This window comes from Pseudorasbora parva, chromosome 19 (assembly GCF_024679245.1).
Source record: "Pseudorasbora parva isolate DD20220531a chromosome 19, ASM2467924v1, whole genome shotgun sequence".
NCBI classification, from domain to species: domain Eukaryota; kingdom Metazoa; phylum Chordata; class Actinopteri; order Cypriniformes; family Gobionidae; genus Pseudorasbora; species Pseudorasbora parva.
Window position 1 is genome coordinate 15,256,242 of NC_090190.1, and position 27,100 is coordinate 15,283,341.

The 27,100-nt window shown below is 36.5% G+C and overlaps 1 protein-coding gene across 1 annotated transcript in view; it reads right to left on the bottom strand.

The window, feature by feature from the left end:
• The window catches only part of lpcat1 (lysophosphatidylcholine acyltransferase 1), a 45,002-nt gene extending 18,808 nt beyond the window's left edge, over nt 1-26,194 (bottom strand). The window contains exons 1-10 of the mRNA XM_067425710.1: nt 25,745-26,194; nt 12,808-12,947; nt 10,926-11,140; nt 9,756-9,868; nt 9,160-9,220; nt 5,796-5,854; nt 5,298-5,332; nt 4,709-4,763; nt 4,063-4,145; nt 3,818-3,943 (exon numbers count right to left, since the gene is read on the bottom strand). Of these exons, the coding sequence (XP_067281811.1) occupies nt 3,818-3,943; nt 4,063-4,145; nt 4,709-4,763; nt 5,298-5,332; nt 5,796-5,854; nt 9,160-9,220; nt 9,756-9,868; nt 10,926-11,140; nt 12,808-12,947; nt 25,745-25,864 (1,007 nt within the window). The 5' untranslated portion in view covers nt 25,865-26,194. The remainder of the gene's footprint in view (nt 1-3,817; nt 3,944-4,062; nt 4,146-4,708; nt 4,764-5,297; nt 5,333-5,795; nt 5,855-9,159; nt 9,221-9,755; nt 9,869-10,925; nt 11,141-12,807; nt 12,948-25,744) is intronic.
• Nucleotides 26,195-27,100: the final 906 nt, after the last annotated feature.

Here is a 27,100-nt window from a genome sequence, read left to right on the forward strand (position 1 = left end):
TTAATATATTGTACATATATGGAATAATATATTGATGGTATTATAAAATATATTATATATTCATGTAATATATTGCAAAATATACGAATGATTGCCACTTTCAATATATTGCAATATATTGAAAAATATAAAAATTAATTACCATATATGTGAATATATTGCCTAATGTATTGCATGAAAGTTTCTAATATACTGCAATATATTTTTGGTTTCGTAAGGGCTGCTCTTACAAGAACGTGCGCCTGGTAAGTAAATACGCCATAATAATAGCAATCCATAATGGAACTTGCGCACCTGCTTTTAAAGGGAATGTTGGATGCCGCTCTGATTGGTTTATTCACGTTACGCCCAAACCACACCTATGAATAATGAAGCTACTTCAGACCAACCCATTTTAGATTTGCGCCGGGCGCAAGAGCCATTTATCCCGCCGGGAAAATAGCAACAGCGCCGAGACCCGCCCACAAAGTTACTTCCGCTTCGTGCTTTGACACTTGCGTTTCAGATCGTTAAAATAGGGCCCCATGTCTTATTACGAAATAAAAAGTTTAACACCTCAGAAAAAATAAACTTTCCTCTCTTGTCAACAAGGTGATTTAAGCAATTTTGAGCGTGGCATGGTTGTTGGTGCCAGAAGGGCCGGTCTGAGTATTTCACAATCTGCTCAGTTATTGGGATTTTCACACACAACCATTTCTAGGGTTTACAAAGAATGGTGTGAAAAGGGAAAAACATCCAGTATGTAGCAATCGTGTGGGCAAAAATGCCTGGTTGATGCTAGAAGTTAGAGGAGAATGGGCCGACTGATTCAAGCTGATAGAAGAGCAACTTTGACTGAAATAACCACTCGTTACAACAGAGTTTGGAGCAAAGCATTTGTGAAGCCACAACACGCACAGTGGATGGGCTACAACAGCAGAAGACCCCACCGGGTACCACTCCAAGGTTATTTTCGTAAACGAAAACTGAAACTAAGACTAAAACTATTGGTCAAAAAACATTTTCGTAAACTGAAATAAAATTTAAAAATCTGAATAAATAAAAAACTAAAACTAAACGAAACTAACTACTCTTACTAAAAAACTAACTGAAATAAAATAATAATTAGCAAAAATAAATATTCGTTTTCGTTGTTAATAAGCTCTCTTTAATGTGGTGGAAAATCTGACTGTGGCGGTTGAGGGAGTGTCTATTGCGCTACTGCGCGTGAAATGATCTGAGGAGATTAACCGCTGTCCTGACGGACGCGTGCAGACAGGCACGCCAGTCCTAAACGGGAGTTCACAAAGAATCAATGCGTCCGTGGCAGTGAAAGGGGAAATAACACAAGGTAATGAGATGCACGTTGAACTTCTTTTAAGCTCACTGCTTTAGAATGCCGTTTCTTACGTGACGAGAGACGCAGGCGCAAAAGTCAGCAACTATATTAGCAAATAACGTTACTAGCCTACTGTGCGTTTGAGATTTCATGTTTGCATAATATTGACAGGCTCAAAGGTGTTATCATAATCATTTACTACTAATAATATTATTATCTGTGTGGAGACATTTCCCCACAAAGTAGGGAATGCCAGGACAGACACACACACACACACACACACACACACAGGTTTGTTTCACTATATAAGTGAGGACATTGCATGGACTTCCATTGATTTTATATCAGGTTAATGATATTTTATATCTCCTAACTCAATCCCTATCCCTAAACCTACCCATCCCAAGAACGTGCAAAACAATAGATTTAAATAAAAACATGTTTTGGCCGATTTATAAGCCTTTTTAACTAGTGAGGACCAGTCTAATGTCCTTACTAGTCAGTTATCATAATATTTTACTAGATAAGTGAGGACATTGGTCCCCTTTACAATTATTGCACAACACACACACAAACACACACACACACACACACACACACACACACACACACACACACACACACGTCTGGTGCGCTATCTTTGTGGGGACTTGCCATATAGACAGTTTTTATACCATACAAACCATATTTTCTATCCCCCTACACTGCCCCTGCCCCTAAACCTACCCATCACACACACACACTGCCCCTAAACCTACCCATCACAGGAAACTTTCTACATTTTCAAAAGAACTCATTATGTATGATTTATAAGCTTTTGTACCCATGGGGACCTCAATTTAGGTCCCCACGGTGACACGAGTCTGTGTGCATTCAGTTTGAAGTCCTCACCAGGCTAGAAAAACATGTACACACACACACACACACACACACACACACACACACACACACACACACACACACACACACACACACACACACACACACACACACACACACACACACACACACACACACACACACACACACACACACACACACACACACACAGAGCAAAACAGTGTGTAGACACTGCTAGCCTACATTGTACTTCTGAAGAAATTAAAATAAGCTTTTAATTGTTTAACAATATTTCATCTGTTATGAGTGAGTTTGTCTGGAATTTATAATTTTTACTTTTATATTTTACGTTGCATCTATTTTGTTCTTTAAGATAGATCCTGTATAGGTCATAGTTTGACTCAAGCTTTTTTGCTCAAAGGTGAAGACCCAACTTTATGCATGTTTTGTAAGACTGTCCTGGGTTTAAACAATAATGCTCGTTTATCAAGTTATTTCACTTAAGGATGTTTAGTAAGATTAAACTCTAATCTGTTAATTAAACTTTGCTGAAATTAAAAACCTTGATTTGGTCTCTACACTTCATTATGGTAACTCTGCTAAACTATAATTACTAAAACTAAAACTGAAACTAAATAAATAAAAACTAAATAGAAATGTATTTGCAAAATAAAAACTAAACTAAAACTAGCAAAACCATTTGTAAAACTAACTAAAACTAAACTGAAATTTGTAGCAAAATTGAAAACGATAATAAAATAAAAACTATTTTAAAAAAGCAAAACTATAATAACCTTGTACCACTCATCTCCACTTCCATGTCACAAAGCTTGAATCATTTCAAATTCGTTTCTAGAACATGACTGAGTTCACTGTACTAAAATGGCCCCCACAGTCACCAGATCTCAACCCAATAGAGCATCTTTGGGACGTGGTGGAATAGGAGCTTTGTGCCCTGGATATGAATCCCACAAATCTCCATCAACTGCAAGATAATATCCTATCAATATGGGCCAACATTTCTAAAGAAATTCAACCTTGTTGAATCAATGACACATAGAATTAAGGCAGTTCTAAATGCGAAAGGGGGTCAAACACAGTATTAGTATGGTGTTCCTAATAATCCTTTAGGAGAATGTGTTTATATATATATATATATATATATATATATATATATATATATATATATATATATATATATATATATATATATATATATAAAATAAAAAACATCCCAGCCTATAGGTCTGCTAGACACACCTGCAGACCACCCAAAGTCCATGTCCAATCATCTGGTGTACACTGCACAGAAAATGACTAGCACTTTCTTGGTCTAACAAGATCTAATTTGACAGACCCACTTTAAGCAACTTCCAGGAACCACAGGAAAACTTTTGACAGACTCTCTCTCATTAAAGCCTTGCTGACTGGTCACTGCTTAGTCACTCACCAACTAAGGACATCCTCATAAAACTTTGTGAAAAGTCTCTTATGCACACAAAGGCTGCTTTAATTTATTGATCAAAATACATTTAAAGCAATCTTGCTGAATAAAATAAATTATTTATTTTCAAAAACACCTGAACGTAGTATACAGTATGCGGTGGTATATGTTGTCATAGACGTCAAGCGATGGTGTTAAAACTATTATCTACTCACCCCAAACTTCGTACCAGTCTGGCAAACTCCAGCAAGCAGGTGTGACTGGGCAAATGCAAAGGGCCTTTGGCCATAGCAAGCTGGCAGTCCTCAAAGGAGTAATCGATAATGGGCAACCCAAGCGCCCTATGAAGAAAACAAAATACGTATGTTTATTACTGATAATAGGAAACTAGTGCCTTTTAGAATGACTAGATATTTTAAAGAGGTGTGTGTGTGTTGGGGACTTTGTTAGGTCCACTCACTTGGCCATGATTCGTCTCACATTGCTGGCAAACAGGGCTGGATTCTCCTTCTCTTCTTTTGATGGTCTATATGTCGGAAGATACTGGACAGATACATTTTTATTATTATTATCATAAATGGTGATTACACTTTGTTTTGACGGTCCCCTTTAGATATTCTGTGGACTATACATAACAACTACAGTTCAATTAACTTTCATTAGAGTATTGAGTATTAGTAGACTTTTAGGGGTAGTATTAGTGTTAGTAGATTAAGAGGTTAAGGACAGGAATATAAATTGACATGTATGTGAAAAGTTACTTACAGTCAGTAGAACGTCTAAAGGACACCATCAAAATAAAGTGTTACTGTTTAAATATTATATAGTTTATATCATGTGTGTGTGTGTATGAAGATACACACAGAAAGAGAGAGAGAGAGAGAGAGAGAGAGAGAGAGAGAGAGAGAGAGAAAGAGAGAAGAAATGGTAACTAACTGAAATAAGTTAGAAAAAAAAGTGTAAGTTCTACAATTATTTGCTAAAACTAAATAAACTAATGAAAACAGAATTACTAAAACTTAAACTGAAAATATAAAAAGATCAAAACATTAGTATAAGTGATACTAACGTAACACTGACATTTATACCAAAATGTGAGTTCTCACCTCTATTTCTATGATGTTATGTAGCTGACATAACGTGAGCCATAAAATCTTAAACCTGAAAAAGATAGTGGTGTTTAATTTTAACTTGCCAGTATATAGCACATAAACCTTGATCATAAGTCTACACCCAGAGGACTGGCTAGATGAGGAGGGATTCCTTTTAATGTCTTTTCCATAAAGCAAAACTGTCAATATACTGAGAGGAAGGATAAGTAAGATAAAGGGATAGTTCACCCAGAAACAAAAAGGTTTTTTTTATTTTTATCATTATGCATTTTATTTATTTCACTCATATCATTCCAGACCTGTAAGCATTTCTTTCTTCTGTGGAACCTAAAAGAAAATCTTTTGAAGAATTTTAGTAACTAAACCGTTTCGGTTCCATTTTATTTTGTCCATACAATGGAAATCAATGAGAAGTCAATGGGAATCAAAACTGTTTGTTATCAACATACTTCAAAATATATTCTTCTGTGTTCAGCCGAAGAAAGAAACTTAGTCAGGTTGGAGCGACATGAGGGTGAGTAAATAATGACAGAATTTTTATTTTTTGGTGAACTGTGCCTTTAAAGGAACTCAAGAGACTCACGCTCCAGGCCCTTGCCACGTCCATGAGATTGTATCCTGTCAAGGAAGTGAGAAGAGAAAGATGTAAATGAATGGGATTAGCATCTCAAAAAAAAAAAGTGCCTGGCAGTATCCTTAAACAAGTAACTAGCCTGCACACACACACACACCCAAATGTGTCCTAACCACTTGAACTTGACCATGCTCCTCTAATAGCACAACATTGACTCTAGGGGCCCCTACTTAAATTCCAGTAGCAATAAATGATAAGAGATTTCCTGGGAGTCTAAATGAAACCTGATTGCTGGACTTGTATTATTTATGCAAGGAGACAAAGACATTAGAGACAAACAGACAAATGGAGAAAGGTTTCAGTGGAGCATATTTGATTGGCCTGGGAAAAATCAATTCAAAATCTTTATGACTGAAGATACATAATCCACAGCTCTTAACAGCAAGCATGTGGATCAACAGTGACAATAAGGACACACCCTGTTTAGGGCGTTGAGGTTATTCTTACCATCTCATTAGGATACCGCAACAGTACAGGCTGCACAGGAACGCCAGGGATGAATGCACCTGCAGGGAAGAAGGGACAAAAGGATGGTAAACGAGTGGGAATCAGAGAGAACTTGTGCTTTGACCTGGTTCCACTCCAAGGGCTGGGTGTGGCATTAAAACTATATAGCCTGTCCCATTTGAAACATGAGCCTTCTGTGCAACGGTGGGTGTGAACTTATGTATCTAAATCCACTGACCTCATCCAGCTTTACTGTTTTTAATATTCAGATATCATTGCAAACCAATAACAATATGTTGTATTATAGATTACAGTGTAGATGTAAGAATGAAACTTCACTAAACATGAGATCTTAATGTACAATTGAAATTGATTTCTGGACATCATAATGTTATTTGTCTACAGTTGTCATTGTACATATCTGATATAGTATTGTATTAGAGAAAAGAAGCATTCACTAAATAATAATTTATTATTATGTTCATCAAAGATTGTATAACAAAATTGATGTGCTCGTCTGTGTGAAGACTGCACGAGCCAAAAAAGAAAGTGCAGCTACTGATAACAATGGCAACGGACACTCAGTATGATTTAAAAACAACACATTCCAGCGCCCGACTGCTTCTTATTTAGCACAAATTAACGTCAAGTGGATGTTTGATTTACATTAGATGAGAGGTTTAAAAAAAACATGGTGGGGACATGTCCCACCCGCAAAGTACACATATGTACCGTGTTATTGAATGGCTTTAGAATTCTTAGAGTAAAATAGTGTGCAATCATATAAACTACTTTTATGACCGTTTACCATCATTGCAGTACACTTTGGAGGCTTGTATAATTCATAAGGTGGCTTGTGTTTGAAATCACGTTCTGGGGCAGTGTTCCCCTTGGTTTAAATCACGTTCGGTTGACGCTGGGCCAACATCAGTGTTGCTTGGCAACAAATATCTTCTTTTGTGTTTCACTGTTAAAAATAATGATCATATTTTAAACAACATACAGGTGAGTCGTATCTTAAGTCTTGTTGTCTCTATATTTTAAGCCTTAGTCTGTGCCAGTCCAGTCTCATCACTTCTGGGAAGGTGTAGAGAGACGAGAGATGCCCTTCAGCTTACAAGCAGCTTCTTATTACAGGTTGTTAATAGAAACTCTTCACAGAGACTGAACTGACCCACCTTTGACAACTTCAATGCAACTCTTATACAGAGCAGGTCAGTGCAAATATACAAAACACCCAATTATTTGCATCGTTCACAATAGGGATGTTCTGAGCTGGTATTTGACTAAAGCTTGGTTTATACTTGCAGTGTCCACATTAGGGCTGCACGATTTGGGGAAAATATATAATTGCTATTATTCTGGATAAAATAGCGATTGCGATTTAAAATGCAATTATTATATATGTTTTACAAATGAAAAGTGTGTGTGTATATAAAATTTTGTGTTTATATTAATATGACAAATAATTATTATGATTACTGCAAAAAATATTTTTACAAATAAGAAATATTACCATTACAATAACATTTTCATAATAACAAATTAAAAAATAGAGTATGTCAGAATAAATATAAAACATCATAATACTAATACTAATTATTATTATTATTTGTAATATTTTACAGAACTTATTTTACAAAAAAACTTAAAAAAATGGGTTACCTATTAATATGCAGACAGCCTATGACTAAAAGACATTAGAAAGGTCTAAGCCTAAGGAGTTATTATAAGAAAAATATTATAAATTAAAAATAATATTATAAAATCTGTGATATCAATTTCTTAAAGTCTATGTCTTTAATATGAAATATGCAGTGTTGGGGAAGGTACTCTGAAACTGTAGCTTTACAAGCTACAAGCTACTTGTAAGTTAAAGTAGTTAAGTTACATTCAAGCCACCATTTTGAAAAAGTAGTTAGTTACTCTACCTATGATAAAATAATTATTCTATCTAACAGAGAACACTGCTCTAGACCTGCCTAAAACACATCAATCAAAGTCCAGATATAAACATCTATATCATAATGAGCATAGATATATTAGCATAATTCCCATCCAAAGGTATATTAGAGTTTGGTATTGTTTAAATTTTAACAATTCCGATTCTTTTTATCGATTTCTATTCCTAATTTGATTCCGCACTTCAAACGTAGATATCCTTCACATTTATTCCAAGTTCTTTTTGCAAAACATTTAATTTAAGCTGAATACCATGAAAAAAATACACAGGCTAAATAACACTTACACATGGAACTTTTGCCTATGGCTCAAAAATACCATAGCAAAAACTAATATCAATTTCAAGCATTATTGAAGAAAAGTAAACACAGTAATTAAAAAAGAACAAAAAGAAATGAGCAACTCGCACAAATAAATAAAATTGAACAAAGATACAACTGAAATAAACAGTGTATTTCAGGTATTCAGGTACAGAAACTGTGATCAAATGAAAATAACACTAGTAGTTACAAAAGTTATTTAGTCAAGAACAGTGAGTGTATTTTCTGTCTTTTGTTGTTTGGGTAGCTATAACTATAGAGATGACAGCAAGAATGTTAGGCTGCTGTCGCTTTAAGAGCTGCACGGATCCAATACATTTATACAAATGCATTTTATCTGTCAACGGTTTATGTTCACTAAAGACATACCTGACTGTTTATGAGGATATTTTGACGATGACGGTGAACACAGCTAAAAGCCAAACCTCTTTCATGGTACCTGGTACATGGTACAAACACAGGATTGGCTCAATCTAAACTGAAATTTACATGGCAAGCCAGCAAAATTGCCTTAATGGTACAGGCCCCAGAACTCACTGCACACATGCAAAATCAGTTTCTGGCCTTGTTTTTGTTTTGGAAAACGATCTGGATGCAGAACACCCACAGTTAATGTTGTTTGGTACAGCAAGAGCTCCAGTATTAAAGGTTTTGGAGAGAAAAGTGAGATAGCCAGACAAGAGAAAAAAGGCAAGGGATAGAGAGGAGGAGTGGGGATTAGAGGAATAGAAGTGATACAATGACTGACAGAGGAGAGGGGGATTTGAGGAGAAAAGACCATCAGACTCCACAGCGCACACAGGAAGAGGAAGCCAAGCACCAGCTCTCTCAGTGCTGTGAACCATGATGGGCTGCAGATTAGAGAGGGTACAAAGAGATAGCGAACACCAAAGCACACATACACCGATTACAGATCTAGCTACAAATTAGCAGTTGAAATTATCTTCAACAAACATTCTTAACATTTCTAACACAAGGACTCAAAAACAAAAAATACCAATCACTCATTCCAAGCATGAAAATTGTGTTAAGTCAGCAGATATCAGATGTTGGCACAGACAGAGATAGCGTACTACACATACCAGGCTTAAATGCGATGAGGCAGGATCTATTGGTGCATGTGCCCTCCGGGAATATCATGATCTGAAAACAGGCCACAGTCAGAAGAGAAATTCCTCAGTACTGCTCTCATTCGAAAATCAGATGATACAAAGTGGCCCAAATTACTAACAGCTTGTTCCAGCGCAAACCCTCTTTTGGCTTTAAAAAAAACTACTGTCGGGATTTACTAAAGACACGCAGGGATAAATTAGTGCTGAAAAGGCATGGACAGAGTTATTTTTGTGGCTGAACTTAGTGCAAATGCATTTGTAGGAGTTTCCCTTTCAGGTGCAAAATGTACGGATAGGAGTATTTAAAAGAATCATGCAAGGGGATTTACAAAAGGATTTACTGGTGTTTTGCATCACTATTTACCACCCCAAAAAACACGTCTTAAACCAGACGCTAACAGTTAGATTGTGCTGTTCATTCTGGAATTGAAATAATTTACGCGTCGTCAGTAGATCACATGCAGAACTGTCCACTCCCATCTGCGCTTTTATGGAATTGCGCTCTCATGCTAATTTGCCGTTTAGTAAATCTGTCATAATGTTAGAAGTCTATGTGCGTTTGGTACCTGAGGCCATTTACCATCAGAACACGCTCTGCGCTTGATCTCCTCAACGGTCTTCCTTCGAGAGTCCTGATCCGAGCGTGACACAAACACGGGCCGAATGAACTTGATAAGAGCTAAAAATGGAGAAAAAGTGAAGGGTGGGGCAAGAGAGAGAATAAAGAGGGACACAGAGAGAACAATAAAATAATATTTTTAATAAGTGATTGAAAGGAAGACCTGTAAAGTTGCCAAGTCAAATATTGCAGATTTTCTATAATAAACAATAATTATTAGGCCCACTGCACAAACAAATCTTAGACAGTTTTCTTTCTTATTCAAATTACAAACAAATCTCCACTTGATGCCAGTTAAGATGCTCTCAGGTAACTCATGATTTTTATGTTTTTATTTTATTTTATGTATGACAGGGGGGTCAATAAGAAATTGATAATTTTATTTAGCAAGAACACATTAAACTGATAAAAAAGTGACAGTAAGACATTTATAATGTTTTTTTTTAAGATTTATATTAAATAAATTCTGTTTTTTTAAACTTTCTATTTATCAAAGAATCTCGAAATCATGGTTCCCAAAAAAATATTAAGCAGCTCAACTTCTCAATAATAAGAAAAAATATTTATTGAGTAACAAATCAGCATATCAGAATGATTTCTGAAGGATCCTGCGACAATGAAGATTGGAGAAATTATGCTAAGAATCAGCTGTAAGAATAAATTACATTTTAAAATATATTCCAATAGAAAATGGATTAATTAAATGGTAAATATTTCAAAATATTACTGTTGTTACTAAATTTATCATCAAATAAATGTAGCCGTGCTGAGCAAAAAAGACTCAAGACAGTAGTGTAGCACTTAATATGAAGAGGAAAAAAACTTTCTGACCACATTTCATTTGCATTTAATAATTTAGCAGATGGTTTTGTACAAAGTGATTTACAAATGAGTAGAACAATAGAAGCAGTTGAACCAATAAAAGAGCAAAAATATGTAAATGCTGTGAAAAGTTCCAGTTATTCTAGCACAATACAAATTTCAAATTATCATGTAAAACAACACAAACAGCTATAAGGTGAACTAAAATAATTAAAGACTTTATATATATATATATATATATATATATATATATATATATATATATATATATATATTTATATTTTTAAAAACTTACTGCCCCAGACCGGAATGTCTTTACTCTCTGCCTTCATCACTATAGACGCCATAGTCATGGTGACAGGGATGGCGTCAAAATAGGATGAGTGAGGGGCCATTGTGAGGATGGGTGCTTCACTGGGCAGAGCCGGCCGTCCCTTCACACGGACCCAATGAAACCCTCCGGAAAACCACATGGCTCTCATGATGGCCTTTAAGGCCAGATCTACCAGCCTGGAGAAAGAGAAGGCAAAAAGGAAGACAGGGACAGGGTCAGCAGGAAAATACCACCTGCTTCCTGACATTGTGTGGCAATTCAATTGCCTTCACATCCAACTGACTGTGGTCCATATCATTTAGCAATTAAGTCAACATGAAACTGCATTACAAACTATTTTACTTCAATTATGTGATGCCTTTCTTAATTGAATTGGATATTCAAGAGCATATTACATTATTATGTAATAATGCACAGCCTAATTAGGACTCATTTAGGTTTGATGTAGACCGTATTCACACAAAATCCAACTTTAAAGCATAAAAACACAAAAGTGTTACTGTTTTTTTTTGTTCTCAGAAGCTAGGTTGATATTTTAACAGTTTTGGATTAGCTTTCTACATGGACTTCATGTTAAATATTAGCAGCACTAGAAAATTAAACACGGCTGGCTCATGAACACACCAAAACACTCTCACACACCCTCTCAAACGTGGAGTAATTGAAATACGTAGTTTTGTGACGTGCCTCTCTGGTGTTGGTAATTGAGCATGTCTGTTCAAACTTACACTGTTGACAAAAAAAACTTCTCCTCTCCTCACCTCACAAGAACAAACTTGTGCACAACAGGATACAGAAAGACACACAGAGACAAACAAACACACAGTACGAGCCCAGTGGAAGCTATCAGGTGATAGTGGAATGGAGACGGTGTGAATGGAGCAGTGTGATGTGAGTAGGTGTGTCACACATACGTCAGACACACAATATGCCACTCTTATTTTTAGCAGTTTAACATTGTGAGAAACAGAGAGCTCGCCAATATCTGAGAATATTTAGACTACTGCTTTGTTCCAATCCCTAGTAATCTGTCTATATTGGCAGCAAGCTTCTATCCAATGAATCCTCCTGCAGTAATGCTCACTTGCTCACCACACGAACTGAACGGACCCACTCAGTTGATTGCAAGTTTTATGTTAGGCGCTAGCTTTATAATTGTCCCAAAAGCAATGGAACCCTATGTTACTGAATTAAAACACTGAACACAGGGCAGACACTGCATTAAAGCTTGACACTCCTAATGTGAAGTGTTAATATTTTCAACAACATTAAAAACATTTTTAATTAACTAAAAAGAAAAAAATGCATATTATACCTGTAACTGGGAAAACCTAGAACTGAAACAAACAATGATAGTGTGAAAAAAACTAATAAAACAAAAACTCAATTTCACAATAAAAATTCCAACAAGAACCCTGATGTGAAGCACATGAGAGATTTGACTACTGCACAATTTATTCCAAAATTGCATCTGAAAACACTCTTTGGAAGACCACCAGGGTTTGAGAAACATTCTTGAAACAGATCTTAAAGGTGTGTTCACCTCACTTGCTTGTAGTTACTTGACTGCAGTTTATCAGGAAGCGAACAAAGTAAGCAATCATCTGCACTCGCAGTGGTTACTCATTTGAATATGACAACTGTTGCTGTAGCTAATGTCGCCTCAAATCCTCTCATTGAAAATGTATGGCTTTCGTTTACTTTCTGCGAACCGCAGTTTGAATGGCTCTGTAGGTCTATTTTAGCAGTGTAGTCTCATGCAAAGGGCAGAAATGTAGAGGCAGTGTGATGTTTCTGGACCTGGACTCTCACATCTGATTAACATTTCTGATCTGTTACTCACCATCTCCACCAAGATAGCGGTTCAACTGAATCCTCAGAGCGGCCAACGGTAGCCACGAATGCAAAGGGCCAGGCCAGCAACATCATGAATGCAGCAAAGAGCAGACGGACAGGGAACAGTGTCACAGTCATCAATGCTATCTGTGTGTGAGTGAGAGAGAAAGAGTGTGTTAGAGGTAACCAAAGGTTAAAATCCAAAATATTTTCATGTTGAACCAGAATTTGCCAGCATTGCTTTCAAACTCTTCTGGAGAGCACAGAAGGGAAAAAAAGTCAGGTATGAGGATCATTTACGGAAAGAGATGAGGGAAAGAGAGGGAAACAAAAATGTACAGCTTGCAGTGAGACAACACTGCATTTTGCTATGCTGTGCAATACTGGCCTAGAGAACATTAACATTTAGATTGCTCAGCCCTAGTTAACCGATAGACAGGCCAGCAGTACCAAACTCACATTCGGCTCTTCTAGGCAGAACTAACAAGATTTTAAGGAAAGATAGTTGATGTAATGGCTAGTGTTTGAAATGCTTGAGAACAAAAGTATCAAGATTTTAAGAGTTTAAGAGATTAAGACTTTTTGCAGTTAATGGTCTAAAGTTTACTTCAAAGCTGATTGTAAAGAACGAAGAACCCTGGGGCTTCATTTATAAAGTGCATGCATGCCTGAACAGATATGATCATCAATCCCATGGATTTGATCCAACATTAAAAGTATCAAATCAAATACATTCTGATGACTCTGTGATGCAAGTACAAATAAGTAACCAAACCTGATGCATAAGAACAATATGATTCTGAATATGGTCATATTCAAATAATGTGCCATGTCATGTCATTCCGAATATATAGAATATTATTTTATATGTATGCCTGTAAGAAAGTAATTGCATTAAAAAAAAAAAAAAAAAAAAAAAAAAAAAAAAAGAATTAGGAGCATTTATGAGACATTAAACATGTTTTTGAAACATAAAAAAAAATTAAAAGAAATCAAAACATTGATTAAACTGTTTTATTAATTCATTTGATTATTTTGTAGTTTTTTCATAGGGCCTTATTATTGTAAAAATGTTAATAAATTATTACAATTGTTTAAGTTTTATGAATTGTATTGATTAGACATTCTTTTTTATTTATTTCAAATGTAATCAAACTGTAAAATAATAAAAATAATGGAAAACTCAGAACTGGGGGGAAAGGGTATTTCATAGGACCCACATCTTGTATTTCAAAATGTGGATAAAGGGACATTTTTTCGTACTGACGTTTTATAAATAGCAAACAGAAACATTTTGGAAATTTACATTAGCTTGGTTTGAGACCACTGATTTCCAAAAATCCAATTATGCTTTTGCAAGGCCAAAATTAAATGCATATGGTGAGCCATTCATGACTGTACTAAGAGAGTCATTAGCTAAGTGCATAAGGACATCACATGTCACGCTTCAATAGGCAAATCAGGAAAAAAAGATCACATATATATATATATGTCAATATTATATATATATATATATATATATATATATATATATATATATATATATATATATATATATATACATATTTTTTTTTTTTATATATACATTTTTTATTATTATTATTATTAAGTGTAACACTTAAGAAACCAGATTTTTGAAATTTGTGAATCGGATGAAGATAAAAATCCATGTGAATAGATTTGGTCCCCCACCCATTTATAGTTATGCAGTGATTGGGTTAAAACAAAAGAGTTGATACTGATGAATAATGCAGAGAAGAGCTCAGACACAGCTGAAATCGACTCGTGCCCTCAGCCAGTCACACACTTGTAAGGCATATTTCTACCTCAAATTCCATGATGTTGCTTCAACTTTGCTTTTCAATCCGGAAGAATGAAATTGTTCAGAAAACAAAAATGATCCATTCCAACAATGTGCATATCAGTTCACATCTCAATAACATGGTTTTGGGGTTTCATGACCCTTTAAACTAGGTCCATTATTATGGAGTATATTGCTCATGTTGCTTTAAAAATAAACATGCTAATTAAACTACTTAAAATAAAAAATAAATAAAAAAAGCTTCAACCAACTCCTAGATTTGAAAACACACAGTAATTGTAATAATAATAATTGTATTAATAACACAAATTAGAGGGTTAAATCAGTATGTTAAGAAGCAATCGTGCTGAAGCTTTGAGCTAAAACAATATATGAGTTAAATTTAGTTGATTACAGCTAAAAGCTAATGGATTTTTTTTTTTTTTTTTTTTTTTGGTTAATGTCGCAAGAACCAAAGCAGAAGACGGGAATGAGCTCACATTAAGACCCGGAATGGTTAATGAATATTTAATCTGCCTGAGAGTGTGTGCTTCCAATTTCCAAGAAAAATTGACTGTGACTCGTGACACAAAAAGCATGAGTGTTTCTTGACCACTGCTCTATTTGTTGAGCCTAACAAAAGGTTATTCCTGTGTCTCTCATTCACAAACAACTAATTGGTCAGGAAGGACACCCATCCTGTTAAATTTACTAGCAGTTAGCTTATGACACAACTGGTAAAGGTTGTCACCGCGAGATCAGAGCATCTCTTTGAGAGCGGTGATTAAATGTGGATGAGCTCACGCGACGCCTCCATTAGGAGGAGATGAAGTGTGGGAGAGGTTGTATGGCTGGTTTAGTGTTTATTTATTTATCTAGAGCTGCTGTCAACTCCTGCGGCTTGCCCTGACAGAAAGATTAAACTGATCTAGAGGCTGAAGTAATGGCTCTCTTGGGAAAGGGAGGGAGCAGCAGAGAACTGTAAGAAGGGGTAGTGCTAGTGTAAACTGTATTATAAGTGCAAAAACATACAAAAGCACTTATTCCCTATGAGATTAAAAAGAAATGTACACAGACACACACACACTTTCACACTTTTAAACAGAAGAAATAGCTAAAATAATTTGCTGAAAACAAGAATTATAACCCAGTCTCAACCTTCCCCACCCCAACACACTGTATAATGTCCCAGGAGTGAGAGGCACAGCCCTGATCCCCAGCCTATAGGGTCCTGTTAACAGCCTCCCCCTCATGTCTACTCTCCATCTGCTTCAGCCTGAGGGAGGACGAGGGGGATGTGCTGGTTAAGAAGCCCATCTTCACCCTAACCTGCATCTGATGCTTTTAGCAGTGCTGTAAAAGAGTAGACGGATGATGCTAGTGTCTTGGAGTAGGTTTAAGAGCTACTTAGAGTCACAGCGAAGCCTCCGCAAGTGCCTGACCTCAAGGTTGTCAAGGTGTTCTGAGTGGTTGCTATGGTTTTCTCAGGGTATTCTAGGAGGTCGCTTACTGGTCCGAGTAAGGCTTAGATATACTCACGGCAAACGTCACGGTATAAGTTCAAAATACCTGAGCAGTGCTATACTGTTAGATGACAAAACGCATGACAACATGGATGTGTTGGCACAAGTTCAGCAATTAGTCTCTCCAGTCAAGTTACATAACATTTATTTATTATAGCACATTCTGCAATAGGCTGCTAAAATGTTTTAAACCAGAAGTGAAAAATGTTATAATCATATTACTAAGCAACCTCTGATGGAATAACTCAAATATATTTAAAATATACAAATATAATTTTAAAGCTTAAAGTTGTCATGAACTGGCTTTTTTTTTTTTTTTTTATACTGTTGTCTGAGGTCAACTAATGACGTTTGTGTGGTTTTTACATTCAAAATCATCATAATGAATAAGTAATAGGGTATTTTCTACACTGGTTTTGATGAGCATGCCGCACTTTAGACTTAGAAATGAACAATTGATTAGTTTATTATTTTTGTATTACATACATGTCCGAGTCTGACCCCGAATCGCAATGAACCAACAACACCACAAATAAAGAATTTTTCAGCCTTTGACAGCATGCTAAGTTATGTTCTGTTAGACACATACATAATCAAAACGATCTGTAACAATGTAATACTATCACATATTAAAATTTGTTAAAACGTTTTACTCACATAAGTGTGTTGCACCATTCCTTTTGGACCCAATATAGAAGGCACAGCATTGTGTTTTAATCTCAATATGTCTGCAAATCCAGCATCGACCATCGAGACTTGTTTACAAACGATTCCGCAGTGAAATGAACGGAACATGTACATTTCTTCCCCATGCGAGCTGGAACTTCATTAAAAATAAAGTTCAACAACACATTCCTAATATTATGATCTGAAGCAAGCTTATGCAGCGACTATGTTCTTCCCATAGACTGTAAAAAAAACGTAGTGTCCGTGACGTCACCCATAGGATTCCGATAAGCCGTTCTGAAGCGTAAAGTAGAGGCGAGCTGGCCGTTGCCATCTTGCGAGCGCGTCACTCCTGGATAACAGAAAATGGACAAAGAGGTGGGATGTGGGCAGAGCTTATGTGATGCAATGACTATAGACGGCAGATAAATGGCTATCCACCTGTCACTCAAAATAACCACGCCCTTAATTAAGCAGAACTTTAAGTCTTTATATAATGTAAACGAATGAGTTATAAAAAAAAAAATTCACCCCCTCACAGTTGTCATGAAGGTCAAAGTTAGCCGTATAAACCAAAATCGCTATTTGTACCAGGCTATTTGTAAACATGCTTTTTTTCTGCTATAAAGTTAGGAATTTTAACATGGGGCTCAATAAGATTCTGCTGCCTTCTGGAGCCTATCCCTAGTGGCCAGTTGAGGAATTGCAGTTTACATTATTTAAGTATTGGCTTCAAGAGAAATTGCGGGAGGTTGCCGCTTGGTTCTTCCACAATCAGGAATATCGCAATAGCTTGCTATCTTCGGGATGTTAATTGCTGCTGGCTAAGGTGATCCGAACAGCTCCATGAGTCTGTGGACAGGGCTACTGAATTTAGTGTGCTTATTATTCTGTATAGGAGGTGTTTCGCCACACGATGACGTCAAGATGAGGCATATTCTGAAATCGATCTTTGCTGGGCCTGGTGTCTATAAAAGCTTTTCTTTTGACTAACAAGGAAGTTTTCAGCTCTGAAACTTACAGGATATTCTTATATCACAATGACTTTTTATATATAAAAAGCTCAAGGGAAAGTTGATTTCTCAATTCATGAGTAAACTTATTTAAAAACTTTAATGCATCTAACCCTTTTGATAAACTCTTAACCGAGTTCAGAGTGTACCGACGGTGGGCACCACCTAGCTACCTTCCTTGACCATTTAAAAGCTCTGAGTCTGACCTTTACAATACATTTGGCCAATTTAATTCATTCCTATGTGGTTTGGAGTTATTTGCGAATAAATAAATTAAAAAAAAAGTCAAAAAAAGTCAAAAAAAAAGTCAAAAAAAGTGTAAAATGCATGTGCTGTAATGTCAAAAAAAATCATACAGCTTAAATAGTCAAGCGTCATATGCAATTTGAAAAGAATCAGAAAGTAGAATACAACAAGCATAATATGTAAATAATAGACCCATATGCAAATAATGGATACAGCACATTTTTGCCTGTAACTTTATGTGCAAATAATGAAGCAATGAAAACATGCTCAGGTGATGGAACATCATTATTTATAGCAGATTCTCATGATTAAATAGAGCCCAAACTCACCATAATCCATCACTTAGATATAAAGATATTCCTTATGGATATTTCTTATAACAAAACAGATTACATAAAACAGAAAAACTTGTTTGGATCAAACTTATTTGTTTAAATCGAATAAAACAGCAACATTAAATAAGAACTAGCAGGTTAGCTGATTACCTTAAAAGTCCATCCATTAGTTCTGCCGATAACACTTTCTCTGACAAGCGGATGCAATGAGACTTGTTTTCCTGTATGTACATGTGACGTCCCGGAGAGAAGCATGGGCAAATTAATTACACTTAAAGGTGTAATTAATTTACACTTAAATAATTTTCTACACTGGTTTTGAGCCTCTCTCCAAAACGCTGGGTTTTGATGGGTACGCCACACTGGAGACTTAGAAGTAAACGCCCACAGCTAGGATTGGATAAGATTTGCATATTTAATGAGCTTAAGCTCCCTGTCATAGCTATGCCCCTGTCAGTTCAGTTCACATGAGGGAGGGGTTGTTTTGAAAGCGGCAAACGGGATCACAGGGCTCATAAACGTCTTTATCAAACAAACACAATGTTTTATTTCTCATCCACCCGCGACTGATTGGACTATTATTTTTGTATTACATGGCCCGCGCGATCAGTCGATATAAGCGCAAACCGTCCGCACACAAAACACACACACATTAGGGGTTGAACGACTTCCGATTTTTAAAGTCGACATTTATGTGATGAAAGTCGACGTCAACTAGTCGCTGATGATGTCATTAATGAACAAATAAGCCTAAAACTTGTTATAAACTTTAAAAAAATATTGAGCACAGAACAGCTATGAGAGACACAGCACAGCCCATAAGGCTATCCGTCCTACATAACAGCATCAGTTCTTTTGTCTTATGGTAGTTATATTTCTCTCAGATTTCTGCTTGTTATGAATAAGATACAGATAAAGTAGCACAATTAGATGTATAAATGCATTAGTCAGTGATTGTGTGTGAATTAATTCTATCTGCTAGCATCTCTCTACTAATAGTGAGGCTGTGAGTTTTAGTTATCAAGAAATATACGCTAGAACTTTTCAGTTTCTACGGTATTTTATTGAAAAATCACAAAAAAAGTGTTGTCAATACATTGCTGCGCTACTGAATGGTTTTGTGTGAGGCACACGCGATCTCCGCGTGATGTGCGATCAGCTATGTGTGTGCTTTGCAATGTAGCACGCATTAGTTTAGTGTGATAATTAACTTACGTGTACAATAAGCGTGCATTCTCCCGATCAATTTTGAGCATCCAGATGGTATAATCAAACATGTCTTGTGGAGAGTTCTCGGAGTGTGCATTTTGTAATTTTTAACTGTTGAAAACAGAGCCTGCGTGTCAGGAAATTGCTTATCCTGTTGCGCCCTCTACAGACCAGCGACTAGTCGAAACGCTGAAGGGAAAGTTGATATCTCAATTCATCAACATTTAACTTGTACATTTAACTTGATGCTTAAACCTGATCAACTACATTCATGTCAACAGGCTTTAGTTAGACTATGTAATATATGTAAAGAATGAGCATTGTAGGAACTTGTGGCCCTACAAAACATTGCTTAATGACTCCCCGATGATCCCAAATCTGATTTGTAAACAATCGCATTAAACCAATCAACAAGACAGCAGGAATCTGTTGGATCAGTCTTGGTCATCTAAATTTGCCATCCCATCTCAATCATGCATGTTTACAAGGCAAATGACTCTTGTAAATCCTTCTAGTGAGCATCAACTAAGATCAATTATCACTGAAAGCACTTCACAGCCACGTACGGTTGAGGAAATCCTACAGCTCTTGCTTACACCACATTCCCTTTGGATGATCATCAATCATGATCTCCAACAACAGAAGCTCTATGCTCAATGCAGAAAAAACACTAAGACTTACAGTGTCTCCAGACACTGTGACATGAAGAAGCTCATGTTACAGCTCGAGCAGTTACAATGCAGAGAATCTGAGGAATTCTGCTCATCTTGACTGTAGTTGCTCAAACACGTGTTACGTAACAGTAAAAAGCACTAGAGGAACCCTTGTCATGACGTGCATGAAGCGATGCCATCAGGAACAACAGAAACCTGAGAGAGCAAGAGTGGGTTTCCGTGATGGAGCATTCATGCAAATGTTTTTCCAATCCTACTCATAATCTCTCTGCTGGTTTTCATTGATTTTACCAGCTTGCCACTTGAATGTGAGCAAGGCTTATAACATTTTAATGCCAAGATTTGTCTAGAACTTAAGTATGAATATGTTTCCTCCCATTTACAACAGCAGGCAAAGAAAAGACATCACCTAGTTCTTAAGATTTCCAATATGGCAAGTAGATTCTAATGCTTTAAATAGATGTTGTGCTTTTTATAGCATTTCAAATCTAAGGCCTATTAAAAGGATGTTGCATAACACCACAAATGTCCATTTATCTTTGAGACTGATGCATATGGAAATCAGGTGAACCATTAGAGCCTATCTTGGATCATTCAAACCGATGTTGTATATTAATGTTATAGCAGTGGGCCAGTGAAACCAAAAATAGAGAATAGAGAATAGACACTTGACATTTCCTAGTAACCATCTGACCTGGTTAGATTCATGAAATGTGACTACTTGTCCTCTCAAAGGGTCTCTCTTCTGGCTGAAATATGAGGATAAGTGGATCTATTATCAAATCAGTGGCTCTGCTGGATTTCCTTCCTGATAGCAACTGATGTCTTTGCATCCATTTCCCACAAACAACAGGAAAAGCTGAGAGGATCATGATGAAAGTTAACAGGGAAAGCAGGACTTCTCGCCTACTTTGACATTTGAGGAGGCAAAAAAATCTTACCACTTGGTGTTTGACGCTTCACTTTTGTAAAATCTTAGTTAAAAGAGGAAAACACGAGTAGAGGAAAAGATCATCAGTTTAAACTAAAGGTTGGGCTCGATATAGTGTTGCTTACAAGTTACCAAAGATTCAATGCTCCATGGATCAATGACATGCAGCAAAGAATCGTGTTTTCCAGACATTTTTATGAGCCTGATTCGACATGAATATTTATTAACTGTCATTCATTACATTTTTCAAATGAATCCAGTATGTATATGTGGATGGGTCAGTGTATTGAAGCGTATGTGGTAATACATTTTATAAATCACTAAAAGCTGTCACTTGTTCAGTAAACTTAATCTCACAAAGTTCCGTTATATTAATGAGTGAAGCTGGTATACAATGAATCTCTTATTTTCACAATGTCTGCACTTAAAGAGGATTAATGTGCTTGTTAACTGAACTCAGCACCCTACAAACACACGAGCGGTGAGTGGATTCCAAATTTAACACCAGCGATTGGCCAATTGCGTTGTAGAAATCTACAAACATGTCTGCGATTGACTACATTACTCACCGAAGTGAAAACACGTTGGAAACGTAATCATCTCAAGAGTGCAAATACAGATACACACTGGATCTTTTGCTAGCTCCTTTTCACTAATATGCTATTATTACGAATTCTTACAGAGGATTACAGATCAGCTATGGGCAGGTTTTCCCTCTAAAAGCAGAAGCAGCAGCAGGTGGCAGCGATTTGAGTGAGAAAATGACACGCTATTATCAAGTCTGGAACAGCGATGTCAATGGGGTCCGTGGACAAGCCTCCCCCTAGCCTCAAGAGAAGCTGCAGCGCGGCTTGAACTGAACTTCTCCGCCTTAATGGTAAATGGACTGCATTTATATAGCGCTTTTAACAGACCCTATGGCCATCCAAAGCGCTTTACATTTTGCCTCACATTCACCCATTCATACACCGACGTCGATGTCAGCCATGTAAGGCACCATCCAGCTCGTCGGGAGCAGCTGGGGTTAGGTGTCTCGCTCATGGACACTTCGACACTTGGTCAGGTGGAACTGGAGATTGAACCACCAACCTTTCGGTTTGTAGCCGAACCTTTCCGCCCCAGTCTAATATCAGTTACAGTGTAAAAAAAACATGAATGAGCATCTGTAAGTGTGTTAAAAGTGTACAACTTACCGAAATCCGTATCATGTCACATGTAATCACTCAATCAGTGTTTTAAACCGTGGGAAGACGTCAGTAAAACAGCTAGTAAACAATGTTTGGAACCTCACATTTACCTCTAGAAATAGAGTTAAAAAAATAACTCTAGAGAGGAGCATTTTGAAAAACATATGCACCATATTACATATTCATTATTTTATATACTTGTACATATTTATATAGTTTTAATGTACCTGATATATACACAAAATAATCGATATTGCATTAAAATCAAACTGAATTGTGTCATGGGCAACCAAGATTCCCTGATGCACGTGGGGAGCGAAAGCTAGCCTGTCTGGCCTGATTACACACAGAAGAGCTGCTGTAACTTAAATTGCTGAAAAACGAAATGTTGCCCAATGCCCATGTTAGAAAGGTGTCAACACACAGGGTATTAAAGTTTGCTGTGCATGGGGCCATGTAGCCATAAACTGGTTAGAGTGCTCATAAAGACCAGTATCCAGTGTCCACACCCAAAAGAACATAAAAAGGGCATGTGAGCATCAGAACCGGACCATGGAGCAATGGAAGAAGGTTGCCTGGTCTGATGAATTTGTTTTTTTTTCTTAGATCGGATGGCTGGGTCCATTCCATTTATCTGGGAAAGAGATGGCAGCACTTTGGGAAGAAGGTAGGTTGGCAGAGGCAGTGTTATGCTCTAGGCAATGTTCTGCTGCATGGGAAACCTTGGGTCCTGTCATTCATGTGCATTTAACTTTGACACGTACCACCTAACTAAAGATTGTTGCAGACAATAAACAACACACCATCATGGCAATGGTTTTCCTTAATGGCAGTGCCCTCTTTTTTTTTTTGCTAAAAATGTTCAGGAATGGTTTGAGTAACATGACAAAAAGGCATTGCAACACCTCTTTGGTTTTTCAATCCACATGGGTCCCAACTCACAACTTGCAGGACTTTCCACTGGGCCACATATATGATAACTAGAAATACTACATAAAATGTATAAAGTTTTTTCTGGGTATGTCTTTCATTTGTGTCTGTGTTCTGTGTTTGTTTTCTTTGCTCTTTCTTTCATCTTTTCATCTTTCAAATAAAAGTTTACTTTATTTAAAGGGTTACTTTAGCGATTAGAATATGGCTTTGTATTGTTAGAAACCCTGGAGTATATTCAAATGATCATGGAAGGCAGAGCAAAGTGAGTGTTTCAACTTCTCAAATTAATTCCTATGAAAGTTAAGCTTCCAAAGGCATGAACTGAAAACACCCCAGACTGAACATGTGCTGTGAATCTATGCTGCTGTCGCGATTAACTCAGCTCTCAACACGATTGCTCATTCAGCTCATCAGAAATGTATGTAATTTGACTCCTGCTGCCTTTGTGCTAACACTTCCTCAGTGGCTAAATCACATATTGAACAGACACGTTCAGTTTTTAAATTGTAGTGTCTGGTCTCTAACTGAACTGATTTTATGAAAATGAACGCAGTCACAGTGGGAAAGTGAAAGTAATCCAGTAATCTAGTAGCGGTGGCTTTGGGAGTGGCCTCATAGGGCAGCAAAGCATTCCGGGAATTGTTGTCTTTCATCCACATGAGACAAAAATTCATTGTTTGTATTTTTTCAGTCTAGAAAGCAACCAATTGAAAAATAATTTAACATTTCTACTACATTAATAACCCAGTTTAAATATAGATTCATCTTCCCAGCGCTGAAGTACCCCTTTAAGTTTATTCTTCAGTAAGCTTCAGAGTTTTTAGGCTAGTATTAGTATTTTTTTATGATATTGAAAATGCATTTGCGATGGGCCGCAGGTTAAGAGAACCACTGACTTAAAGTATCTTCTGCTAATGTCTTGTTGCGAGTCCATGACTCTAGCTGTTATGGGCAGCATGAGGGGGACCTACACGATAGGCAGGTGGTTTTAATATTGTGCCTGATCGTTGTATGCTACTATAAACTTTGATCTATAAGTATTGATCTGATTATAGGCAACCTACCCAAAACAACTTCCTAAAAATAAAACAGCATCACAAACCCCATAATCACTCAGGGAATTGGATGGATACACATCCCACAATCATGCTTCAGTACAACAAACTAAACAAAGGTTTCCCATTATCAAGGGGGTATCAAAAGCCTTAGATAACAAATCAATAAATATGAGAACATGAATCCAGGTGCAGAGGAATTATTCATGTTATCTTTCACAGTGTGTGATGCAGGTCCAGCTCCACAATTTTTTTTTTTTTTTTTTTTTTTTTTTTTTTGGAGAAATTATTTTTCAGTGCCACTGTGCATTTAACACAAGTTGATTTAATCTCTGATCTGCAATTCAGGGTTCTGTTTCCATTGCATTTTGTGAAATATGTTTAATGAACAAAGAGTAATTTCTAGATTTAAAAAAATATGTGATGCAAAGGCTGCATTTATAATAGAAATGTCTGACTTTTCCATGTCCCTTTAAGATTTGAATAATTTACAAAAATGTCCCTGCCTAGATACCTCACTTTTGAAATTGCCTAATTTTTCCAGGACCATGGGAACCCAGTGTAATAAACTGACAGGAAATAAATTCCATTTTTTGTGTGTGTAAGTAACATCAGAATACCAATGAAAGAAGATCTTATACACTTTATGGTAAGTAAGTCACATAAAGAGGAGGAATTATCTTAGACAGCTTTGTGTGAGATTTAGAGCATAAGATCTGCTAAAAAAAAAATCCCTACGGTGTAAGTTTTTTTTTTTTTTTTTTTTTTTTTCATTTTAGATCTCAGGAACTAGCTCCCTGGTTAATTTCTGATCTTAATACAGACTGGGAAGTAAGGGCAGCATATCAATCGCCAGCATAAATACATATTGACCGTCTTGAAATAATGACAAAACTCAGTAACAGAAAAAACTGTAAATCTGAATTGTAAATAAGACAGCCTACACCAAGATGCTTTTAAGTTCAATATTCATTTTGAATAGCTTATCAAGCCATGTTGATCAGCATATGCTTTTGAAAATTATAACAATATAGATTTCACAATTGTAAAGAACAAACTAACAAAAAAGCAGCTGTATCCTAACAACCACAACTAATACTGACATTTAACCTGCAGAATATCTACACCTGCTGAAATATTTTAACCAGTCTGTCGTTAAGGGGACAGTGAGATTTTCGGGAATTTTTATTTGGGGGGGGGGAGCAGATGACGCACGACGAGCGTACGCTAGCCAAAACAGATCACATCCAGCGTGCTGTAACGTGAAATAGCAACCGCAACTTCTGCTAAACGTTTCGCTCTTTCTCCAACCGATGCATTCCGATAGGAGGAAAAAACTGAATCGTGGTTTATAGTTTACAGGTACTTTACCTTGAGTTTCTGCAGAGGAGTATATTTCAACTCGTGTACGAAAGGATTTTTGAAGTGTGCTGAAACGCCCGAGTCTCCTCCGTCCACAGCCGTGTGTAGTTTTCTGTTAGGGATCCTCATGCTGAAAGAGTAAACGTGTATCTTTAAAAATAATAATAAAAGGAAAGGCAAATGCGTTCACGTGGTGCTGCCCTTATATACTAAAGAACTTATCGGATTTTCCTGGTACGTGCGCTTCAAGTCGAATTTTAAACAAGCAGTGCTCGGCTTCGGCTTTGGACGCTGTCAACTCCTGTAATTTACTGAGAGCGAGGAGAGCAGCATCATCCTCGTTTTCATTGTGCGCATGCGTGATAAACGCAAGTTCTGACATCACATCTAAACACGGGATTTACCTAATGACATGGAGGACTTGTTATAACAATTATTTGATCTTCTCAACCTTGTTTTTTGTATATTTGGTCTGACAGTAGCAAAGAATTGCCGTTGCGTTTCATAACAGGGGCAGAAAACAGAAACCAGCTCTATTGCCTAGAGAATCGTTTACATTCACGTGCTTAACCCGTTGGGATCTTGCAAACATAACAACTTTCCACAGTAGGCACAGCTGAGTGTTGTGAATTATGAGCATTACTGTTCAGTGCTCAAATAAGAACTCTAAGCAAATATCATATATAACTCTGCCTGGATATAATTTGAAGCTTTGCCTTCTACAGTTCTCCCTTATTCATGCTTCTCTATTGGACGTTTATATATATATATATATATATATATATATATATATATATATATATATATATATATATATATATATATATATATATATATATAAATTAAGAGAATTGATGTGTGCATGTTAGAACTTAAAATATAGGCCGCAATAAGAAAACACAAGAACAAAAGTCTAGGTAAGGAAGAAGCATTTGATGTAACATTGCCACCTGCTGTACAAATAAATGCCTGGTGTCTGGGATAATATACAGACAAACCAAAACATTTTCAGATGTTGTTTATTAGTGGGTATAGGACACTATCGTTATTTAGGTGACAATAACAAAATAAAGTAAACTGTGACATATTATACCCCAAAAAAAATCTTCATACAGTGGACTACCAGTAGAATTGATAAAAATGTTAGACCAAAATTATTCAGACTCTTTGACCTGACCTTGTTTTGCTTAAGTGTATTTTTTTTGTTTTGTTTTGTTGTTTTTTTATCGCTAATGCTGCCTTTTACACCACAGACTGAACAAAAGGAAGCGTTGCTTGGGAATTGGCTGACCTAAATTGGTATTATCTAATTGTGTACTTACATTTAACAGCTGACAGTAATCCATTACATACCTTTCTATCAAA